The sequence below is a fragment of the Centroberyx gerrardi genome, chromosome 24 (genome assembly GCF_048128805.1).
Source record: "Centroberyx gerrardi isolate f3 chromosome 24, fCenGer3.hap1.cur.20231027, whole genome shotgun sequence".
Lineage (NCBI taxonomy): Eukaryota > Metazoa > Chordata > Actinopteri > Beryciformes > Berycidae > Centroberyx > Centroberyx gerrardi.
The window spans coordinates 11,441,877-11,461,678 of NC_136020.1; the positions used below are offsets into that span (position 1 = coordinate 11,441,877).

The 19,802-nt window shown below is 41.8% G+C and overlaps 2 protein-coding genes across 2 annotated transcripts; one reads left to right on the forward strand and one right to left on the reverse strand.

Moving 5' to 3' along the window:
• Positions 1–1,426: 1,426 nt before the first annotated feature.
• zc3hc1 (zinc finger, C3HC-type containing 1) lies at positions 1,427–6,556 on the reverse strand. The gene is made up of 10 exons (XM_071916012.2): positions 6,423–6,556; positions 5,541–5,643; positions 5,153–5,303; positions 4,954–5,037; positions 4,686–4,813; positions 4,228–4,367; positions 3,648–3,918; positions 3,331–3,534; positions 2,877–3,089; positions 1,427–2,527 (listed from the first exon to the last, which is right to left on the reverse strand). The coding sequence occupies exons 1-10, from the start codon at positions 6,554–6,556 to the stop codon at positions 2,456–2,458; spliced, it is 1,500 nt and encodes a 499-aa protein (XP_071772113.1). The 3' UTR covers positions 1,427–2,455.
• A 2,707-nt stretch (positions 6,557–9,263) lies between these two features.
• On the forward strand, positions 9,264–19,142 carry klhdc10 (kelch domain containing 10). The gene is made up of 9 exons (XM_071916011.2): positions 9,264–9,482; positions 13,072–13,293; positions 13,824–13,978; positions 14,275–14,423; positions 14,726–14,810; positions 15,293–15,359; positions 15,454–15,501; positions 15,740–15,879; positions 17,022–19,142. Exons 1-9 carry the CDS (start codon positions 9,392–9,394, stop codon positions 17,229–17,231), a joined length of 1,167 nt encoding a protein of 388 aa, XP_071772112.1. The 5' UTR covers positions 9,264–9,391; the 3' UTR covers positions 17,232–19,142.
• The last annotated feature ends 660 nt before the right edge of the window (positions 19,143–19,802 follow it).

The following is a 19,802-nucleotide window of genomic DNA, read 5'->3' on the forward strand; positions in this document are numbered from 1 at the left end:
CGCGGACGACGTCATATATGTGCGACCAAACGTCACCATAAATGGCCATTTTTGTAGTGTAATTGTAGTTTTGATATTTTGTTGTGTTGTCATTTGACATCAATTATACTGCAATTGTCTATTTGAAGAATTGTTTTAAAACTGTAATACAAATCTTAGGTGTTTTCTCAATGGTCATCAAAAAGATAATTCTTATGAGGTGTTTTGTGTCATCTCTAGAGCTGGAATATTCCATAATGCTGCATTAGCCAGCTTGATGTCTCACCTCTTTGCCCCTGGCCCTCTGCAAGCCAGTCTATCTTACTAACCTACACATACACAGGGTCAAAAAGACAAGAGTGGGCTTCATTTTCTGTGGATCCAATGGACTACTGTTTCTCTCCTTATCTTGCCAGTACAATAAACTCAGCAAACCCCCCAAACATTCAAACACCCAAGAAAATTAATTAATGATAATTTTCCCCTTTGTGAGATCTCCTTTTCAACAGCAACAAGCACTGAAAGGAGAGTGGGGAAAGACACATTCTTCCAGGGTTTTCACTTGAACACTTCAGAAAGTTACCCTCTCAATATTGTGGCTGTGTGGCTCAATCCAGATCTTGCCTGTTCCCCTGTTCTCCCCCAGGGATACGTGACGCTCACAGATGTTGGATGGCAGGGCAGACCCCCAAATGGCTGGCTACCGCTGACAGTCCTTTAAAAAGCAGATTCTGTCAGCCATACCAACAGTAGGAGGGGAGGGCACACCAGCTTCAGCATGTACAGCACTCACTTTCTGCTGCACTTAAATTATCACACTTGTAGATGTAGAATCTGTTTTTAGGAAAGAGAAGGAACTAGGGTTGATCCTTTCTCTCACACTGTTAAGTAGCTGAAACAGACTGAAGTGAAGATGAAATCTCCAGTATAACAAGATACAAATGGGACCTAATCAAGAGAATGTTTTCAAGCGCACAGCCGTGGCTATAAATACACCATTGCTCCAAGGACAGGCTCGTAGCTGCTTTCATACGAGCAATGTTTTTTTCTCCTCACTATTATCAACAGTTATGAGGCTAGAGTCAGTGGAGCCAGCTTAACAGTCATTTATACAAAATGGGGAATTCTCAGGAACATAGTTTTGATGTAACTGCCAGCCCTCTCTACAGTGAGAGGTGCAGATGCTGTTTTAAAGACAACAAAATGGCTGCCAGTGGGTGCTGGAAGGCAACAGTCCACTGCCAATGGAATAAATGAGGTGACCCCAAGTAACACCAATGTGAAACCACTGAGCAACCTCTGAGAAGTCATGGCCATTGTGTAAGCTGCAACAGTAAGTAGCAAAACACTTGCATCAAGAGCCAAGCTGATTAGTTCAAGCCTCTGAAAATACATTCCTTTAATTGACAATACAATCATTTCAGAGAACATTTCCAATTTATCCTTTATTATTTTTCATATTTAAAAGAATGCAGAAGAACAAAATGCGGAGTGAAAAAGAAACTTTCAAAAAAGTGTTTTTTATTAAAACCCCTTAGGATATTCTAAGGAGATGAAAGCACATGCATGATAGAGGGGACTGTGTTAGCTATGAGAAGTCACAGGAAGGCAAAATGGATTTACAGACAACCGGATTGTAATCCAAAGCATGTTTGGAGATCCATGGCACATGGTTCTACCTGCCTGCGATACCTATGATATTAGCATTAACAAAAAAAAATACCACCACTCCAAAAGGACTTTTTTTTCCCTAAAAAGGACTCATAACTAAATTGCCTTTTAACAATTTAGTTCAAAGGTTGTACAACCTGTAGTTACATGTGTAAATGCAGTCTAGAAAAACGCACAAATAGTACACACAAAAAGGTCATCCTCACAGTTTTTGCTAAATTGAAGTTAATGTTTACCCTTCCCTCAAATGACTCAACATACATTGAAGGTAAACATTGCCTTTCCAGTGTCAAGCCATTTGGCCCGTTCTCATGATCAGGGTTTCCTCGTCTCTTGTATTTCATAGAAATCCATTCCAGACCCTCGTGATCTTGTGAAGGATTCCCCAAGCAGACTTCGTGTGAGGTTAATAGTAGATGCCTTGCCTGTGGCCCATTTCATATGCTCAGATGTGTTCTATGTGTGACATCTGTCTATTAATCCACATGATGCGAGGCCTAGACATCCCCTGGTAGGTGCACATCCCAATATCCATCCATGCAGCAGAATTCAAATGTTTTCCAAACGCCACACAGGCAACCTTCACATATTTCATTGTTCACAGAAACGACAATCATCCTTTTGACTAAACACACCATCAAATTCCCTTCCCTCCAGAAACATTTTGGCTGTAAACACGACTTAAAGGGATGGGAGACAAACATCAATATGACACTCCTTGTCGGTGGTTCTACAAACTCGGTACCACAAAGAAGAGGATGAGTCAGTTCAGAGTGCTGCGACGCTCTTGGGGTAGAAACAGAGTCTACTGAGATGGAGAGGATACCTGCCACTGACGGAATATAGCAAACACCCTTTTAGACTTGGCATGAGGGCCCTGGAAGGGGAGAGAGAACAGAGAAAAGTCAGATAATGCTTAAAGAATGAAAGATGCAGGACTAAATGGTAGGGTGTCTTCGAAAGAGTAAAACACTAGATCCTAAAGCTCTAGTTCATTAACAGGTACTGTTGAAACTGGGTGATCTGCACAAGCTGTCTGTCATTATGCCCAAAATGTATAGTATATACTTACACTATCACACAAATTTGTAATTTAGAATATGTATTACTACACATTAGTTTTTATTAGGATGATATGATTAGATTATTCTTGCTGAGGAGGCTTTCTTGTATCAGAAACATTATCTAATAAATCTGAAAAACCAAGATCAGAACTTAGGACTTGCCTGTGCCGGACTGCGTTCCCCTGTGTTGGAGTTCTTCTTCATGGGCATGAGGAGGTCCAGAGCAGCCTTCCAGCCCTGCTGATGCAGTGCGTAGTCGCCATCCAGTAAGGGGATGGCTCCTGGATTAGCGTTCTCTTTCCCCACATTGACCCAGGGGCACCAGTCTCTGTGCTGGGCGAGCGGGTCGAATGCATTCCGGTGCAGAGGGCCGTCCTGAAGTAACAGAGAAGCAGGACGTTGGTAAAAGCTCCTGCAAATATGCAACGCGAGATCCTCTTTGAGATTAACTAGGGGGAACATTTAGGTTAAACAGCATGGTCTTGAATGCAAACATTCAAATCATATACATTACTGTCAAAGCATTTAGGGGCTAGGTTGTGCCCTGAGTTCAAACACAAAATCACTGATCATAATAAAAGGTGTAAAAACAGCAGTAAAGGCAGCCAGTTCTTACAGGACCGCCAGCTGATGAGAGGCGCAGGCGTTTGGGAGTGTGTTGGGGGCTGGCTGTCCCATCAGCCACTGAACTGTCCCCCTGTCCTCGGCCCCGGGTCGCATTCCTCTTGCCCCTGGTCAGGGGACTGGGCAGCTCTTCGCTGGGGCTGGGGGAGTCTCTGCTGCGGGCGCGCAGCACCAGGGGGGACGACGTGCCCTCACCCTGTAGGACACAACAGCAGAAGTGAGGATGCGGCCGAGAAGTTTTTGGTTTGAAGATTTCACCGACCATTGTTGTACATGAACATGGTGAACCTGCATTTCCTCAAGGCTCACCTGATCAGAGCGGCTGGTGTCCTGGCTCCTCAGCTTCATGCGGCAGGGGGCTGTGGCAGGAGTGGGTGAGGCGGAGGCAGACCGGTCCCCCTGGGCTTCCTGTGTGGCTGCTGAGGCGGGACCCGGCGTCTGGGCAGAGGGGCTTAGAGTATTTGGAAAGGCGTCTACCTCGCCTCCCGTTCCCTCCATCTGGTAGAAGTTCCACAAGCCCACCTTGCGCATGCAGTAGGAGCAGGTGAGGATGGGCAGGTTCATGGCGCGCAGAGACGGGCTGAGAAGACACAAAGGAGACCCATGGATCAGGCATGATGTTTGGGTGATGCTGTATTATTTGTACCATGTTTCCATCAGTTTATGAATTGCCTCCTCTGTCCTTTTATTCCACTTTTCCTATATGCAGCTAGTAAACCATACATACATCATTCTTTTGACATCTGAATTGGGCTTCTGTATGAATGCTTACCTTGGATTATGGCACAAAGGATAGTGTCATCAAATCATGTGCATTGGTAAATGTTACATAAAACCAGACAAAAACTTAGGAGGAGTTGAGTGTAACAAAAGAGGAGTTGCATCTCACCTAGCAGCCCAGCCACAGAGAGAAACGATGCATGCAGCCACCTGGACGGCCAAAGGTTCAGAAGACGGAGTGCCGCCCTGTTTCTTCTGCTCTTCCTCGATCAGCTGCAGCACAACGCTGATGACATCCTCAGTCAAAGACTGCAAGGAAACAACGACTACTAATTACATGTGCACAGTTGTCTTTCTGAGAGTTGTATACATCCACACATAAAAGTTTGTTATGTTTTTTCAAGATGCATTTCTACAGGCTTGCTTTTAAGTAATTGTTTTTCATGATGTTAATTTACTGTTTGTCTTTTGTGCCTTACTTCTATTGCGCTCTGTTAAGCACTTTGTAAACTCTTGTTTTTACAAAAGTGACATAAAGTTTATTGTTATTATTTGTTTTGAGGAAGTGTTTCTGACAATTTTCAAAAAGGGAATTAGAAGAAGAACCAGACTGTTTTCCTGCCTCACCATGGATTTGAGCTGCTCTGGCTTCATGGCAGGCAGCTGCTGTTCAAGGAGACAGGCGCTCTGGAAGCGATCCAAGAAGGCAGTAAGCAGTGCTGAGGGCTCAGAGGCAGGGACCAGCCAGAACCGCTCTGAAACAACAGCAGCCTTCACATGTAACCACCATGTGTAACACACACAACTAAAATCTTCATCCAGCTGAAATGACTTGATCACATTAAAGTTCATGTTTTGTTCTTAAGCATGCAACAAAAAAAACTGTTGCTCTTACCTGGACATGGGAAGTCAGGCCAAGGACAAAACTTCTCATGCTGCGTCTGCAGCTGCCTTGATATCTCTGCAATGCGGGATTCATCTATATGAAAAGAGATGGTGACCTTTAATGTTTGGCAATGACAGTATCGGCCTAGCCCTGCCAAATTAATGTTTGCCCTGGCTTTGACATTGGTCTTTCAGCCGGTTTTGCTCACATTTTTCGAAGTCCAAAGTCGGTTGCAGTGATGCACAGAGGAAAGCCTGGCAACTGGAGCACTTGAGCATATCACAGCCTACGTTGATCCAGCCATATCTGGCACACCTCAGAGGGGAGAGCGTGCGGGGCTTTCCTGCCCATCGCAAACAGTGCTGCGCTAAGGAAAGTTTCACTCAGACAGACAACAATAGGATAATATTCATCATTACTTAGCCCATTTTCCCCACAGAGATCATTTAAGTTTCATATCATCTGCTATATAATAAGAAATAACAGGAACATAGTGCAAGTGTTGCCATTACAGGTTATTATACAGGTTATGTGCACTGTTACAATTTAAGAATGAACACGACAGTCTGTGCTGTGTCACAGTGAGTAAAGGATATTGAATAGGACTCCACTCTTGAGAAAAAGGCTTCTTTGTTGGTTGCCTCACAAGGTGCTTGAGCAATGCTGTTTGGTTCCACAACTTTCAAATCCCCTTGAAAACTGAAATTCATATAAAACATCAACACATTCAGTTTGCATTCTGTTTGGCTTGACAATTGACTGGTTAAATAGTTGTGATCAGCTGACTTTCTGTGTACTGTGCTATCTGCACAGCTAGGCAGGAAGGCCTAGTGCAGACCTGCCTAGTGCAGACCTGCCTAGTGCAGACCTGCCTAGTGCAGACCTGCCTACTTCTATTGATGAAGTGACAGGGGAAAGGGGTTGGAGTTTTTAGCGGAAAGAGGAATTTCAAGTAATCACGCTCCCAACTCCGTAAAGCAGTGGGTTATCCTCCGTCTGAATGCAACTTTATGCAGCAGAATGAAGAATGAGAATGAATGGAAAGCAGCTCCATCTCAGCACAAAGTGGACAATATCAATTGCATAAGTACACAAGAACTTAGTAACAAAGTGCCACGATGCAATGCTTCTATCTTTTGCGCCCCCCACCCGCTTTATCTGTATTTACGGCTCTGTGTGCAGAACTGCTTATGTAACGACCACTACCATAACAAACCTGTAGGGTAGATTGCAAAAAAAAAATGAAAAAGGCACGGATCATATGCAAACTACAGAATGAAATAGAGGCAAGCAAACTCCTGTCTGCGTTACAAACTCTGGTGATCTGTGGAGACTTGCCCCTCTTCAGATTACACTGGTTGGAGGCGGCTAAAGTAGCAGAGCTGTGAAGCTAAGTGGCTAACTAACTAGCTAACAGCAAGTTGTTCTTCACCCCGTGTTAAATCAAATAAATCGTACGCGATTATTCAAAAACGCACCTATTAGATTTGCTGTCTGCGGAAGACACTCCTTCATTGAGAAGTTCTCGGACTTTCTCTGGCGAGGCGAAAGAAGACTTTTGATGGTTAGAGTTGCTGAGACGATCTCCACGACTGCTGCCGAGAGTCGCCATGATCGGTTCTGAATTGAAAGTCTCCCCCCTGGAAAATAAACCCGGTGCACAGCCCACTGGGGTTCCGCTTTACCAGACCTACCAGACCCACTCCACAGCACACTGACCGGGGACCACAGCATGCAGAGACAGACAGAAGAAATCTGCTGTGGCTTATTATATGATTGGATGTGGTAAATATAAGAATTGAAGGTCCCTGAGTCAAATGAAAGCAAATACCTATGATGACTTTCACTGAGTTTTGAATTACAATCTGCCTTTGGGGGGCGGGGGGCTTTGAAGAAACCTAATTTCGGCCGCTTGTTCCCATGATCTCATTCTGTCTGTCCTACCCCGAGCTTCTGACCATATAGCTGGATATAGAGGACCAGAACAAAGACTGGCGGGTGAATAGAGAGCTTTGCTTTGCAGCTCAGCTCTCTGTTAGTTTCTCACCCCACCTGACATGCCACCCTTCTCCAGGAGAGAGCCATGCTCTCTGACCCAGAGACAGTATTATATTGTGCTGATCCTCATCCCGTTCCAATGCGCATTGGGCAGTCAGGACAACCTCTCTTAGAAGTGGCATTCAATTTAATGGAATTGAATAGAGTTCAGTTCTATTGCCTGTCATTCCAATTCTGTTTCCTTAGAGCTGGGTGCAGTTCAAACTCCAACTCTAGGAATTGAATTGGAATTTGCCATTCATTCTCAGTTCAATTCATGAATGGCATCAACTGGCTTCCAGCTAGTACCAGCCAAACCTGTTGGCTCATTGTTTTCACCCTCCTCTATTATGCTCAGTTGGATTTTACAGTATAATGACGGGGCTGCTCTGCAGGGTGACTGGGTGTAGCTGCATCATGCCAACCAGAGATAGCCAGAAAAATACCCAGTTAGCTTTTGCTATCAAATTAAAAGTCTAAATTTGTCACTTTTGAAATACAGAATAGTTAATAGCTATTGGTATGTAGCCTATAGAACAACAAGTTTTGTATCAAATTAGGCCAACTCGTGGAATTATATATAGAGTGACATTCTACAAGATATGGCATCTTGCATAGGCCCATATAGCCATGAATATGCTATGAAATTACTTTTTGGGGAAAAAGAGACCCTGTCCATGATTACCTGGGGCTGAATCCCACCTGAACTCATAAAAATGACATTCAATATAAAAAGTAAGTTCCAACCACACCAACCAAAATAACCAAAATGGCATCCAACCATAATGACATCCAAAATAAAAAACAGTTCCAAACACAAACATTAAATCCAAGCATACCAACCACAGTACACCCAAAATAAAAAAACAAAAATTCCTACCAAAAAAATGGCATCCGACCATATACCAAAATGACAAAGTAAAAAGGTTCCAACCGCAAAACTGACATCAATCACTGACATGTTTCATTTTGAAAAACTTGTGTGCATTGTAGACTGGCCAGTGATATACAAGTAGTGTATCCTACCTTGTGTTTACAATGTTGACAAATGATCATTCTCCAATATTATCATTAATTATTTAATCTCTACCAAGTGAAACCAGCTCACTAGTACAGAGGTGGAAACAGTTAATTAGATAAAATGAAACTTTAATATGTATCCCATGGATAAATGGGTGAAATTGCAGATTGTATAGAATAAGCAACTTTTGCTCATGCAAGACCTGGTTTTATTTGGCCAAGCTATATTGAAATAAGAATTCAGTTTGAGTTTGTTGCTTCAACTCGTATCACATTTCCCTTTGGAATTGTGATTTAATTGTGCAGACCTACTTTGTGCAAGATGATGCCACAAATGTGGGAATTATCATCTTACATTTTATAGGGTTTCATTATAATGGTGTGAAGTTTGCTCACGCTAAATTTACAAAGATCAAATTATATCACTCATTTTGATTGTCAGTTTTGCACATCCAATGCCAATTAAGCAATTTTCCTCCAGTCCTTTTGTCAGACAGAGCTAATGAGTGTCTCTGTGTAGGGAGCAACTTTCATGTATTTCAGATGAAATGTAACACAAGGGAGTGTGTCACCAGGAAGCGTGTCACACCAAGTCTCAGAGGTTCACACTAAATGATGTAAGGCAGGGGCTCCCTAACCTTTTCATGCCAAGGACCCACAAGTGGAGATGTTTAAGACTCTAGTCCCCATTTAGTAAAGGTTTTCTCTGAATGACACCCATCATCTCCCAACCAAAGTGGACAGTTGTTCTCCTACTGGTGAGATAACAGGTATGATTTAATTTTGTAAATAAGTTTCACTAAGGCTAAAACATTTTAAATGCATCAACTTTCTTGATTGTTTGATATTTGTATCATGGCACTTTGTAACTTTGTTTATTATTATTATTATTATTATTATTATTATTATTAGTAGTAGTAGTAGTAGTAGTAGTAGTAGTAGTAGTAGTAATAGTAGTAGTGAGGAGGAGGAGGAGGAGTAGACTAGTAGTAGGTGGTAGTAGGAGTAGGCTGGTAGTAGGCAAGTAGTAGTAGGTGAGAGCAGTGCAGTGAATTTTCTATATCATTCTCTTACTGCCTCATCTTCAAAAATGAAATAAATATGAGAGCAAACTATTCTTCAGTTTGCTGGGGACCCCACTTTGGGATGTGTTGTTGTTGTTGTTGTTGTGGAGACACGCACGGCCCCGCCCAGCTCTCCTGACGCTACGTACCGCTACGCACCAATAACAAGCCTTCTGATTGGTCCATTTTCGGCCGGGGGGGAAAATTTGTGAATGGCCTTAACTGAATGAGATGAGTAATGATTTATAATGTTTTATCAGCACTTTAGAAGATTTTGCTTTCATTTTATGTAACATTTCCCAGGACTGGATTGTAACGGGGAGACGATGTCGGACGCTGAAGGTGCTCGCAGTCCAGACCAGCTGAATAAATTCGAGAGGCTGACAGGCAGGCCGCCGCTCGGTGTAACGTTAGCAGGTCGGTCAACAACATTAGCAAGACATGCTAGCTACGCTAACTAGCTATTAAGTTAACGTTGTCACATTAAACCAAGCAAATAATCATTGCACGATTGAGATCGGATCCACACACAACAGCAGCTTTACATTGTATTCATTTAAACGTTGCCCTTACTAGTGACATTGATTAGCAAGACACTTGAGCTAGCAACATCCAAGAAAACCTGCTTGTCTACCTTTTGGTAGCTTGTTAGCAAGCATAACCTAGCTAAAGGGATGTTTTGGAAAGTGCAAAACTGTTTAACATGCTGTTTCATCATTTGTAACATGTTGTCTTTTATACAGCCAGCTAACTCTTATGGCTTGACCCCACACAATCTGTGCTATTTCAGGTGGGGAAAGCGTGTGGTTAAAATGGGCCGAATAACTGTAAGTTAGTCTGCTCGGTTCTTGACAGTTCAGAATATAAATAGAGTTTGCAAAAAAAAAAAGTGAGTGAGAGAGAGCGTCCATGCTACTGTAGCCAATTTTCTATAAATTTATAGCTGTAGCAAAAGACATGTGGATGACACTTTTAATAGGATAGTTGTCAGTTCATCAGCCTGTAAGCAAGCATGGGTTTCTACATATCATGTCCTGAGTAGATGATACTTTTTACTGCCAGTACTCTACCGGCTGAAAAGCTATGCTGGTACAGCTTCACCCACAAACAAGGTGCATGAAATGGACAGGTATGTTCTCAGATCTGCAAGTTTTGCTGGAATCTCCACTTTCCCATTACTCTACAGCTGACACACAAGCAGCCTACTGATGCTATCCATTATTTACATCTAAGACAGCAGTTTGGAAACATATGACCGAAATGATTGAGAGATATAATCCAACATGTGTGGAAAAAGTCAGGAAATCATGTTTGCTTTGATTTCTGACATGTTCCATGTGGCTCTTGGTATCAGATCTTAATGTCTCCAATACAGATAATTCTATTGTGGCCTGTTATCAGTTCACCAACCAACACTAGTATGAGTACATCCATTTTTTGAGATCCCGTTTTGTTTTTGTGTTTTCACACATTCAGTCTTACAGTTGTTACACATCAAGCCCATCCACAACTGGGGCTTCAGGTAGTATTGTGGTGGTTTGACTATGTTTCCCATAGTCCAACTCAGGTTCCTGCGACTGGCATAGACATAGAACTGGACAGGAAGATTTACTTAGCTGTTGCGTGTGTGTGACTTTTCTCATTTTGGGTTGCCACTTGGCTGGCATACTGGACGCCCTAATAAGCCTTATAGTTCAGTTTTAGGCAGCCTTTGTTTTATAGATCAGCAACTGATTCTCTTTTTGCCAACATTGGACTTCTGCTTATTGAAGGAAAGACTTAGGATTTTCAGAAGTGTGTGTTCATGTGTGTTCATTCTGAGAAAATGAGACTGTTACTCTTAATATTCATTCAAGCCATTCCGTACACTACCATAGGTGTAAATAGATGGTCTTATACCCCATTGAATGCATTGACAGTTGCCGAACAAAAACTGGTGGGTTGGAGGTGGCTTGATTAAAGATCAATAGGGGTAACTACTAAAAATCCTGAACAATCCCTTTAAAAACAGAGCTTTTATAATCATACCTAATAGTCACAAATTGCATTGAGTTGAAACCAGGTATAGCCTGCATAAGAAAGAGATGTATGAAGGGCAGCCTTGAGACAAATTTCGTAATGACTTCTGTGTTCTCGCAACCTACCATTCTACTGTAATTTGCACCTGCCATGTTGGTGGAGTCCCACAAGCTTGTAGTCAGCTCACCAACCAGAAGTTTTAACATGACATTAACAACATAATAACATGAGAGTCGATTGTAGCTTAGCTGGTCTGATCCAAGATAGCAGCGTGACAGTGAATTAAGGTCTACTGTGATTCTAAACCATTTGATTAAGTAATTGTGACTATAAAACATGTAATTGAGACAATGGTAATTGTGTAGATTACAACCAAGTTGATTAACTCACTAATTTGCACTTTTACTGGCATCAGATTTGCATTAGTGTGGATGCTGGGTCTGCTACATTCCCCCGCTCTGTCTCCTTCTGTTCCCCTTGGTTGCTACACTTTCCCAATCCATTATAAATCCTGATTATTAAAAATGCAGGGGTTACCTGAAACATTGGGGCTGGATTGTAGGTCGGCCTCAGTGCTATTCTTAGTACATTAAACAAAGGTGCATTATTAGTGTTCAGCTGAATGTGCTCTGTATTCTGTCATCTTGTGCATGCTGATAGAAACCTGCTAAACCCTAAGGCCAAACATCTTGGCATCTCACATGGTGGTGTTTTATTCTCAGCTATTTGCATAACATTCCTTATAAGTCACGGTAATACTGTCAGCCTTGCTAATCATATTGTGAATATCAGTGAATGGGCCTAAATGATAAGGAGACAGATAATGTAGCCTCTTCAGTGTGACTGAAATGACTAACTGCACTGTATGATGTGTCTTGAGAATAGGCTGCTTTCTCTGCTGTCTTTTTAGAAGGTGTCAAAGAGGCATCTGATTTTGTATTGCACTACATAGGCTTTATAGATTATAAGGAGGACAGACCCGTTGCCAAGGTTTTATTGGTCACTCTTCAGTATGCGCTTTTCATCCACCAGCAGATGGAAGGCTCTCTGATAAGACCTAACTGGGTACAGAACACAATGCAATAAAAAATGCTATCACAAGAGTATGAGCTCTGTCACCGGAGCAGCTGGGCCCAGAGCTGGCCGAGATGAACAAGTCCAAACCTAGCTTCCTCTTTGACCACTTTTTAAAAAGAATCGGGCAGCTAGGATGATTCCAATGTTCTGAAAAGCCCTAAACTGGATAAACTTGCCTAGTTCATTCAGGTTGAGCCAGCTTTTCATAGTCCAGAGTGAATCTACACACAACCAAAGATATTTTGACTTCAATTGAGCTTATCGTGTCTTTTGACTGGCTTGTATTAGACAGGGATAGGACAGGGTTTTATGTGGCCAGTTTATCTTGATGCTGTGTAACAGGGTATCTGTGGTTCGCAAATCGAATTGGTCCAACCCATGTAAGTGAGTGAGTTTTGTAGCATAGTCAGAGATGTGATCAGGAATACAAAAGGAACTCTTTTTTTAAATAATAAGAGAGATTCTGTGATTGCATGTGTAGGCAGGAGTCTTTTGGCTCTTGTAATCTCTCTTTAATGGAGAGGGAAGTTAGCCCTGTGCTCCCAGCATGCCCTTTTAAAAGATGTGCTCCATATCTTTGAGTTGTCCTCAATAAATGATGAGCCTTTGCAAGCTTGTCAAAATATTCTTATTGTTCTGCTCCAGTTGTAAATAGGCTACCAGTTCAGGAGTAGTCAAAAACATTCACAAAGCCCCACAGACATCACCTCCCTGGCCTGGCTTAACACTTGGAATTAGCCTTTAAATGACGTATATTTATTGTAGTCTCTGTAGATCAATAGCAGCACAGAACACAGGAGTGGTCAAACATGCTTCCATGCTCCCGTCATATTCTACCCATACAGTTTCTCCGTTAGCATGCTGCTGTTATCTCTCTGTTATCTTTGTAACGCTGTTCCCCCCTCCCCAGGTCATCGTGCCCCTCCTGCCCGCAGCGGGCATCGCTGTGTCGCCGACAACACGAACCTGTATGTGTTCGGAGGGTACAACCCGGACTACGACGAGTCAGGTGGCTCAGAGAACGAGGACTACCCGCTGTTCAGGGAGCTTTGGCGGTACCATTTTGCCACGGGATCCTGGCAGCAGATCCGCACAGAGGGCTACATGCCCACGGAGCTGGCCTCCATGTCAGGTGAACCATCATATCTCCAATAGTTCTGAACATTTTAATAAATTCAGTGTTGTACATTTTTTTTTTTGTAGACGTAGGGAGGTAGGGTTAATTTGAACCAAGGTGCAGTTCTGGGACAATTTCAGGATAATTTCTTACTTGGATATTTCTATCATCATACATGGACAGTTGTAACTGTTATTTGCAGATGATGAATTTTCATTGCATGTACATTTTTTTAGCTGTGTGGGGGCAATATTCCAGTTGTAGGGAGCCACTGCAGCTAAGTGCATGTAAAAGATGACTCTTGTTTACAGAAGGCATTACATGTCAGGCTTAGGTGATGGTGCCAAAGTGGCCATACCATCAATATAGCCATATTAGCCTAAAATATGTGAGAATTTGTCCCAAGATGGCTGTGGGGATCACTAATTTTAAACTCGCAATGTTCAGTGTGCAGGTCTGCCTTGGTTAGTTCATAGGACAAAGGGATTATAGTGAATCTGTGAAAGCATCAACGACTATAATGTTTTTTCCCTGTGTCCCTTCAGCTGTTTTGCACGGCAACAACCTGCTGGTTTTTGGCGGCACCGGCATCCCCTTTGGTGAAAATAACGGGAATGACGTTCACGTTTGCAACGTGAAGTACAAGCGATGGTCACTGCTCAACTGTCGGGGGAAGAAGCCCAACAGAATCTATGGACAGGTAGCCCCAGGAATCCGCAGTCTTATTGGTTATAATGTCAGATGTCTGTGCTCTAATGACTCATTTTCTTCTGGTTAATAGAAGGATGTAATTCTGTCGAGTCTTCAGGCCTTTTGGGCACACCACTTCCAATCATTTCTCATGGAAATTAGACTCTTGTCATTATTGTTTATAACTTGGATGAGGTTTTCAAAATGCAGTTACTGGATACACCAACGTTTTAACTCTGATTTAATAGAGCTGTCATTTATTAGACTGCCATTTCATATTACTGCCATTTATCTTCCCTCCTCCAGGCAATGGCCATTATAAACGGCTTCCTGTACGTGTTTGGAGGGACGACGGGTTACATCTACAGTACAGACCTGCACAGGCTGGACCTGACCACCAGAGAGTGGATCCACCTCAAGCCCAACAACCCCCCCCACGACCTGCCTGAGGAACGGTAGGATTAGACCATGCTAGGGAGCTTTTCAGTCTAGTACAAACACCTGATAATGGTCCAACAAAAGTGGTGTGATCTGTGTTTTTTTATGAACGAGTGACACAACAGTAGAGGTATACACAGGACCTGAAACAGATTTCTTTGTGTTTCAGTGAGTAGCTATGCATTGTGGAATATGAGTATGAAGACTGACGCTCTTAATGTGGCAGTGAAAATGTGTAGGAACACTGAAGAAATGGGCCTTCCACTCCTTAAAGATGGGAAGTGACGTGGTGTTGTGCTGTGTTGTGTGTGTGTCACAGGTACAGGCATGAAATAGCACACGACGGACAGAGGATCTACATTCTGGGAGGAGGAACATCCTGGACATCTTACCCTCTGGACAAGGTAACATACCACTTATCACCAGACTTACATCAAATTAAACTAAGTACCAAATTTGTGTGCCAGATGAGAACGTTCCAAGAAAGCCTCTGAGAAAAATGAGCACCTTGATCATTGTCATTTTTCATGACAACTGAAGCAATAGCTAGTCTAAATGTTCTATTTGTCCTCCCTTGCACGTCTGTAAGTATATTGCAGTGAATGAAATGGAGAACATTTTAAAGGGAACAAAAATGTCTACAGTCATTTGAACAGTGATTTGATATTCATCAACTGCGTCTATTACTATTTACATTAGTTTCTTCTTGTACACAAGCCAAATCCATCTTGATCACTACGCAAAACACTCACTTATAATGAGTAGGAGTGTTCATGTATATGTAGACTGCTAATTACTGTGCAGGTAGGCCATGAGGGTAAGACAATGATGAGAGGTTTCACTGATGCTAAGTATAGTCTTTGTTACCGGCTTATGTTTTTTATAGATACATGCTTACAATCTGGAGACCAATTCCTGGGAGGAGATTACAACTAAACCTCATGACAAAATAGGTCTGTATGTTGCACCACATGATCTGTTAAGCCTGTTGTTCTTCTGATGGCTTTCTCATTGCAAACTGTTCTAAAACCTCCATGACTTTGACAGGATATCCTGCTCCTAGAAGATGTCATAGCTGTGTGCAAATACGAAATGGTGAGAATTTTCTGTACCCAAGCAAATAGTGCTGTGCTATCATTATCACTTCATAACTATAACTATTCTTTTATCCCTTTGTTTTTATACTAGTTCAAAGATAAAGTACCGCTGACCTTTGGTATCACACCCTCATCTGTGAAACCTTCATTACTTTGTTGATTTAAAACGAGCCAATTCCTGGCCAGCTAACGGCAACAACTCCATGTTTCTGACCCTTTCTTCTTCTCTGTTGTAGATGTCTTTATCTGTGGAGGCTACAACGGGGAGCTGATATTAGCTGATCTGTGGAAGATCAACCTGCAGTCGTTCCAGTGGAGTAAACTACCGGCGGTGATGCCTGAGCCTGCCTACTTCCACTGTGCTGCTGTCACCCCGGTTAGTGCAACACTACCCTTTATGGTCACTCTGTGTCTCCGTCCAAATGCCTATGTATAGTCTGGAATAGCAATATTGCCGTGGCCAGTGGCTGTTTTCATGCCAGTGGCAACAAGCCTCAGTATGTACACAGCAAGGAAATTAAATGAAAGTAATTAAATCTAAGTCTAAATCTGAACTCATGACATTCTTTAAGAAATGATAGTAGGCTTAATTTCGCAGTCCTCCTGTACACCTTTTCTTCTTTAATGAATTTAATGTGTTGCCTCCCTACACAAGGAGGTCAGAGGTCAAAGTCAGTCTTTCTCAAGGACACTGAGTCCTGACCAGCCAAAGTTCTTCCTTTTTTATGTTTTGTAATTAGTAGCAAAATGAAGAAAAATGACATGATTGCCAATCAGAAGAAGAAATTACCTTTTTTCAGAGAGCATTTTTTGCCCCCTTCATCTGATTTTGATTGTTTTTTTAGGGGCATTTTGCTCCTTTTTGGGGGCAATTTTATTGAGCTATTAAATAATACATTTGCATTGCATATTGGCAAATAAACACTGAATTTGTGCCAGTAAGTTTTTAAAAAAAATCTTAAATCATATGATACCACACGTCCCACTTCTTTCCCACTGCTGGAAACATGTGAGCAGGCGTTACAGAAGAGAATGGTGCTGTTTTCCTCTCTCTGTCCCCAACCAGTCCATCTTCCCCCTCTTGACTATTACGTTTTTTATGATACTGTTTGTTTTTTTTGTTGACGCAGTGGTTTGTGTTGGTCGGCATTTTCTCCTACTGCTGGCTGTTGTGGTGCCAACATTTTCTACAGTCTCAGGCTGCATGCTCGGTTGTTTTCTTGTTTTGAAATCGCTCCAGTTTTCTTGACCAGAATGCACTGGAAAGAATCCCTCAGTCATAGGCTCCAACAAATCGCCTACGGTGGCCCATGGGGGACAGTTATCGCATTCACATGTGAATATTTGACAAGTCAGTGAAATAAAATGTGAACAGGGTTAAATGCAAAAAAGGTTACTCCTATAATTATCGGGGGCACTTTTTGCCCTGAGCCCCCTGTTAATTTCTGAAGTAATACTCATGTATGCATCACTGTCTCTCTCTCTCCCTCCTCTTTCCCTCCCTCCCTCCCTCTTCAGGCCGGCTGCATGTACATCCATGGCGGCGTGGTGAACATCCACGAGAACAAGAGGACTGGCTCTCTGTTTAAGATCTGGCTGGCTGTGCCCAGCCTGCTGGAGCTGTGCTGGGAGAGGCTCCTCAAGGCCTTCCCCCACCTCACCTCACTCCCCACCATGCAGCTGCTCAACCTGGGCCTCACACAGGAACTCATTGAACGCTTGAAATAGGCCGCACAGTGGAGGAGGGACAGATGAATGGATGGGAAGGGCTGGGCCGGGACGGGAGGACACGACGTCTGACAGCACAGGATTCATTTCTCGGGAAAATGCCCTCTCCTTCCCCCGCCTAACGTAGCCCCGCCTTAAAACCAAAAACAATGGGATGCCTTTTTTGTTGTTTTTGTTCTTATTTGTTTGCACTTATGATGATTATAAAGAAAGTAAATGTGGAATGTTTTATGGATTTTACTCAAACCACCCTGCCACCATTATCCCCTACAACAAGTTGCCTTTGCATCAGCAAGGTATGAATCCCCCCTTCCCATCCTCCAAACTGTGACTCCTGGAAATACTTTATTTCACCACGTCATGTTTGTAACAAAGACTCTTTCCTCACCCATTTTTTTTTATCAGCCTTCTTTACCACTTTTAAGAATGCTGTTTCAAAGGAAAGCTGCATGCATATTTATTTGAAGGACTAAAGCAGTTTCTTGGTGTGTTTTCACCATCAGATATTGCTGTTTGCACACTCTGTCTTGCATACTTGTAGGGATTTATTTTTCAATAGATGCACCATGAGGCTGGAATTAAGTCCAAGCATTGGTGACCAGACTAGTGGTTTATCAGTCTAAAAAGTGAAATGCTTAAGGTTGATAACGCTTGTCTCATTTGCTGGTTCCACCTGTATGCTCTTCATTAGTGTGTGAAGAAAAGTCAAATGCTGGTTTTGCCTAATCCTGCACCATTACATTTCCAGTATTTTCCTTGATACACAATGTTACAGCTTATTGTCTGCTGGGGAATCTTCTGCAAAAAAAAAAAAAAAAAATCAAAGGTGGCTAACTAATGCATCAATAATGCTTTATTCAAAACAGTACAAGTAACTTAATTTTCATCCTGTGTTTGCTTGCAGTTCTCATTTGTAAACCAAACCATACATCACTGTGAATTTGGTGCTCCTAAAAATTACTTTAAAATGCTTTTATTCAAATAAAGACTAATCTAATTCTGTTCAAACTTTTACTCCATCTCTGTTGATCAAATGGAAATTAATGCTTTTGCAGGGGAGTTGCTTTAGTAGCGGGCTTATACAAACATTTGTTTCTATGATGCAGTGCCTTTTCCAGACTTTTAATGATGTTGAAATATCACCAATTTAGGCAGTAAAAGATCTTTGCATGTTTAAACAGACATGAAGTTCACTAGAAAAATATTTCAATGTTTTCATGTATTATATGACTCTGCCATTCCCATAAGACTAACAGTAGTGAATGTTTTAACCATTTACATTCTGCTGTCACTTTTAACTATGCTACCATTATATGTAATCAGTCAGCATACTGTTGGCAAAAATTGCAATTTTGTATCCTAATTCACTGCCTGTGAATGGCCAGACAGAGGTGCGCTACAGGACAGGGTGCAGCATATTAAGCCTAGGAACACTGGTAGTGATATCGCTGTAAGGATGAATTACCACAACAGTATGTTTACTTTTGAGGATTAATCCTAAAAGCAATTTGAATTCTCTTATACAGAGTGTCATGGTAATGTGATCAATACAGTTCACACGGTGTTTGATTCATGAATATATAACTGATGCCAAATATTGTTGCACCTTGTGTGAACAAAGAGTGATTTCAATCTGGTGTGAGAGGTCAGGTGGGACCTTGGATTCAGGGTCAGGATGGGATTTTGCCAATTTGATTAATGATGCTTCCCACGAATGCATGAATTTGCCTGCACTTACTTCTTTACCTTGCCCCCTTTTTTATGTTCTGCATAACAATCTACTAGTTGCATGGTCATGATCCTCGTTTTATATGGACTCCATCAAATCTTTACTTTGTGACAAATAGTTTTAAGGCGACCACTAAAATGTTGACCTGTGTATGTGAATGTTGTGTTTGAGTTCAGTCAATAAAAGTGTACTGTAAATAGCTTTTTCTGTTTCACTTTTCCCTTTGCTTGTCTAATAATCTGGCATGCCATATTATGGAATGAAAATCCTAATTCAAGTTTGATTTCTTTAGATTCTGTTGACATTATCGCATGAAATGTGCTGCATACAAAGGATTATTGTTGGATTGCTTACAACTTTTAGACACTTAAACCCACTTTCTGAGAATGCTGACTAGATGAGTCTGATCACATGTGCATGCCATTTCTGTTATGGTAATGCAGCCAAAAAATGCCAATGAGGTACAGGTGAGATAAGTTAGAGGCACAATCAAAATGCAGCAACAATCAAGATCAAATTTAACTCAGTTCTTCTCACAGACAGCCAAGTTTTTAAGCTACAAAATAGAGTTTGTGTAGGTAGTGGAGTACTGGTTGAGATTCTTATTTCACAAAAACAACAGCAAATGACAAGTTTTATAAATTGATGCATTTATTACAATATAACCATTGTAAACAACCTATTACAATAATTCATACCCATCTTTACCAAATTACAAAACATTCAATCTTTTTTTCAGCACTTCCCATGATGCACAAGTACAAAAATAAATAGCGCAGATTGACATTACAATGCAAGTGCAAAAATACTGCCAATAAAAGATTTGAGGCTCTTTTTTGTAG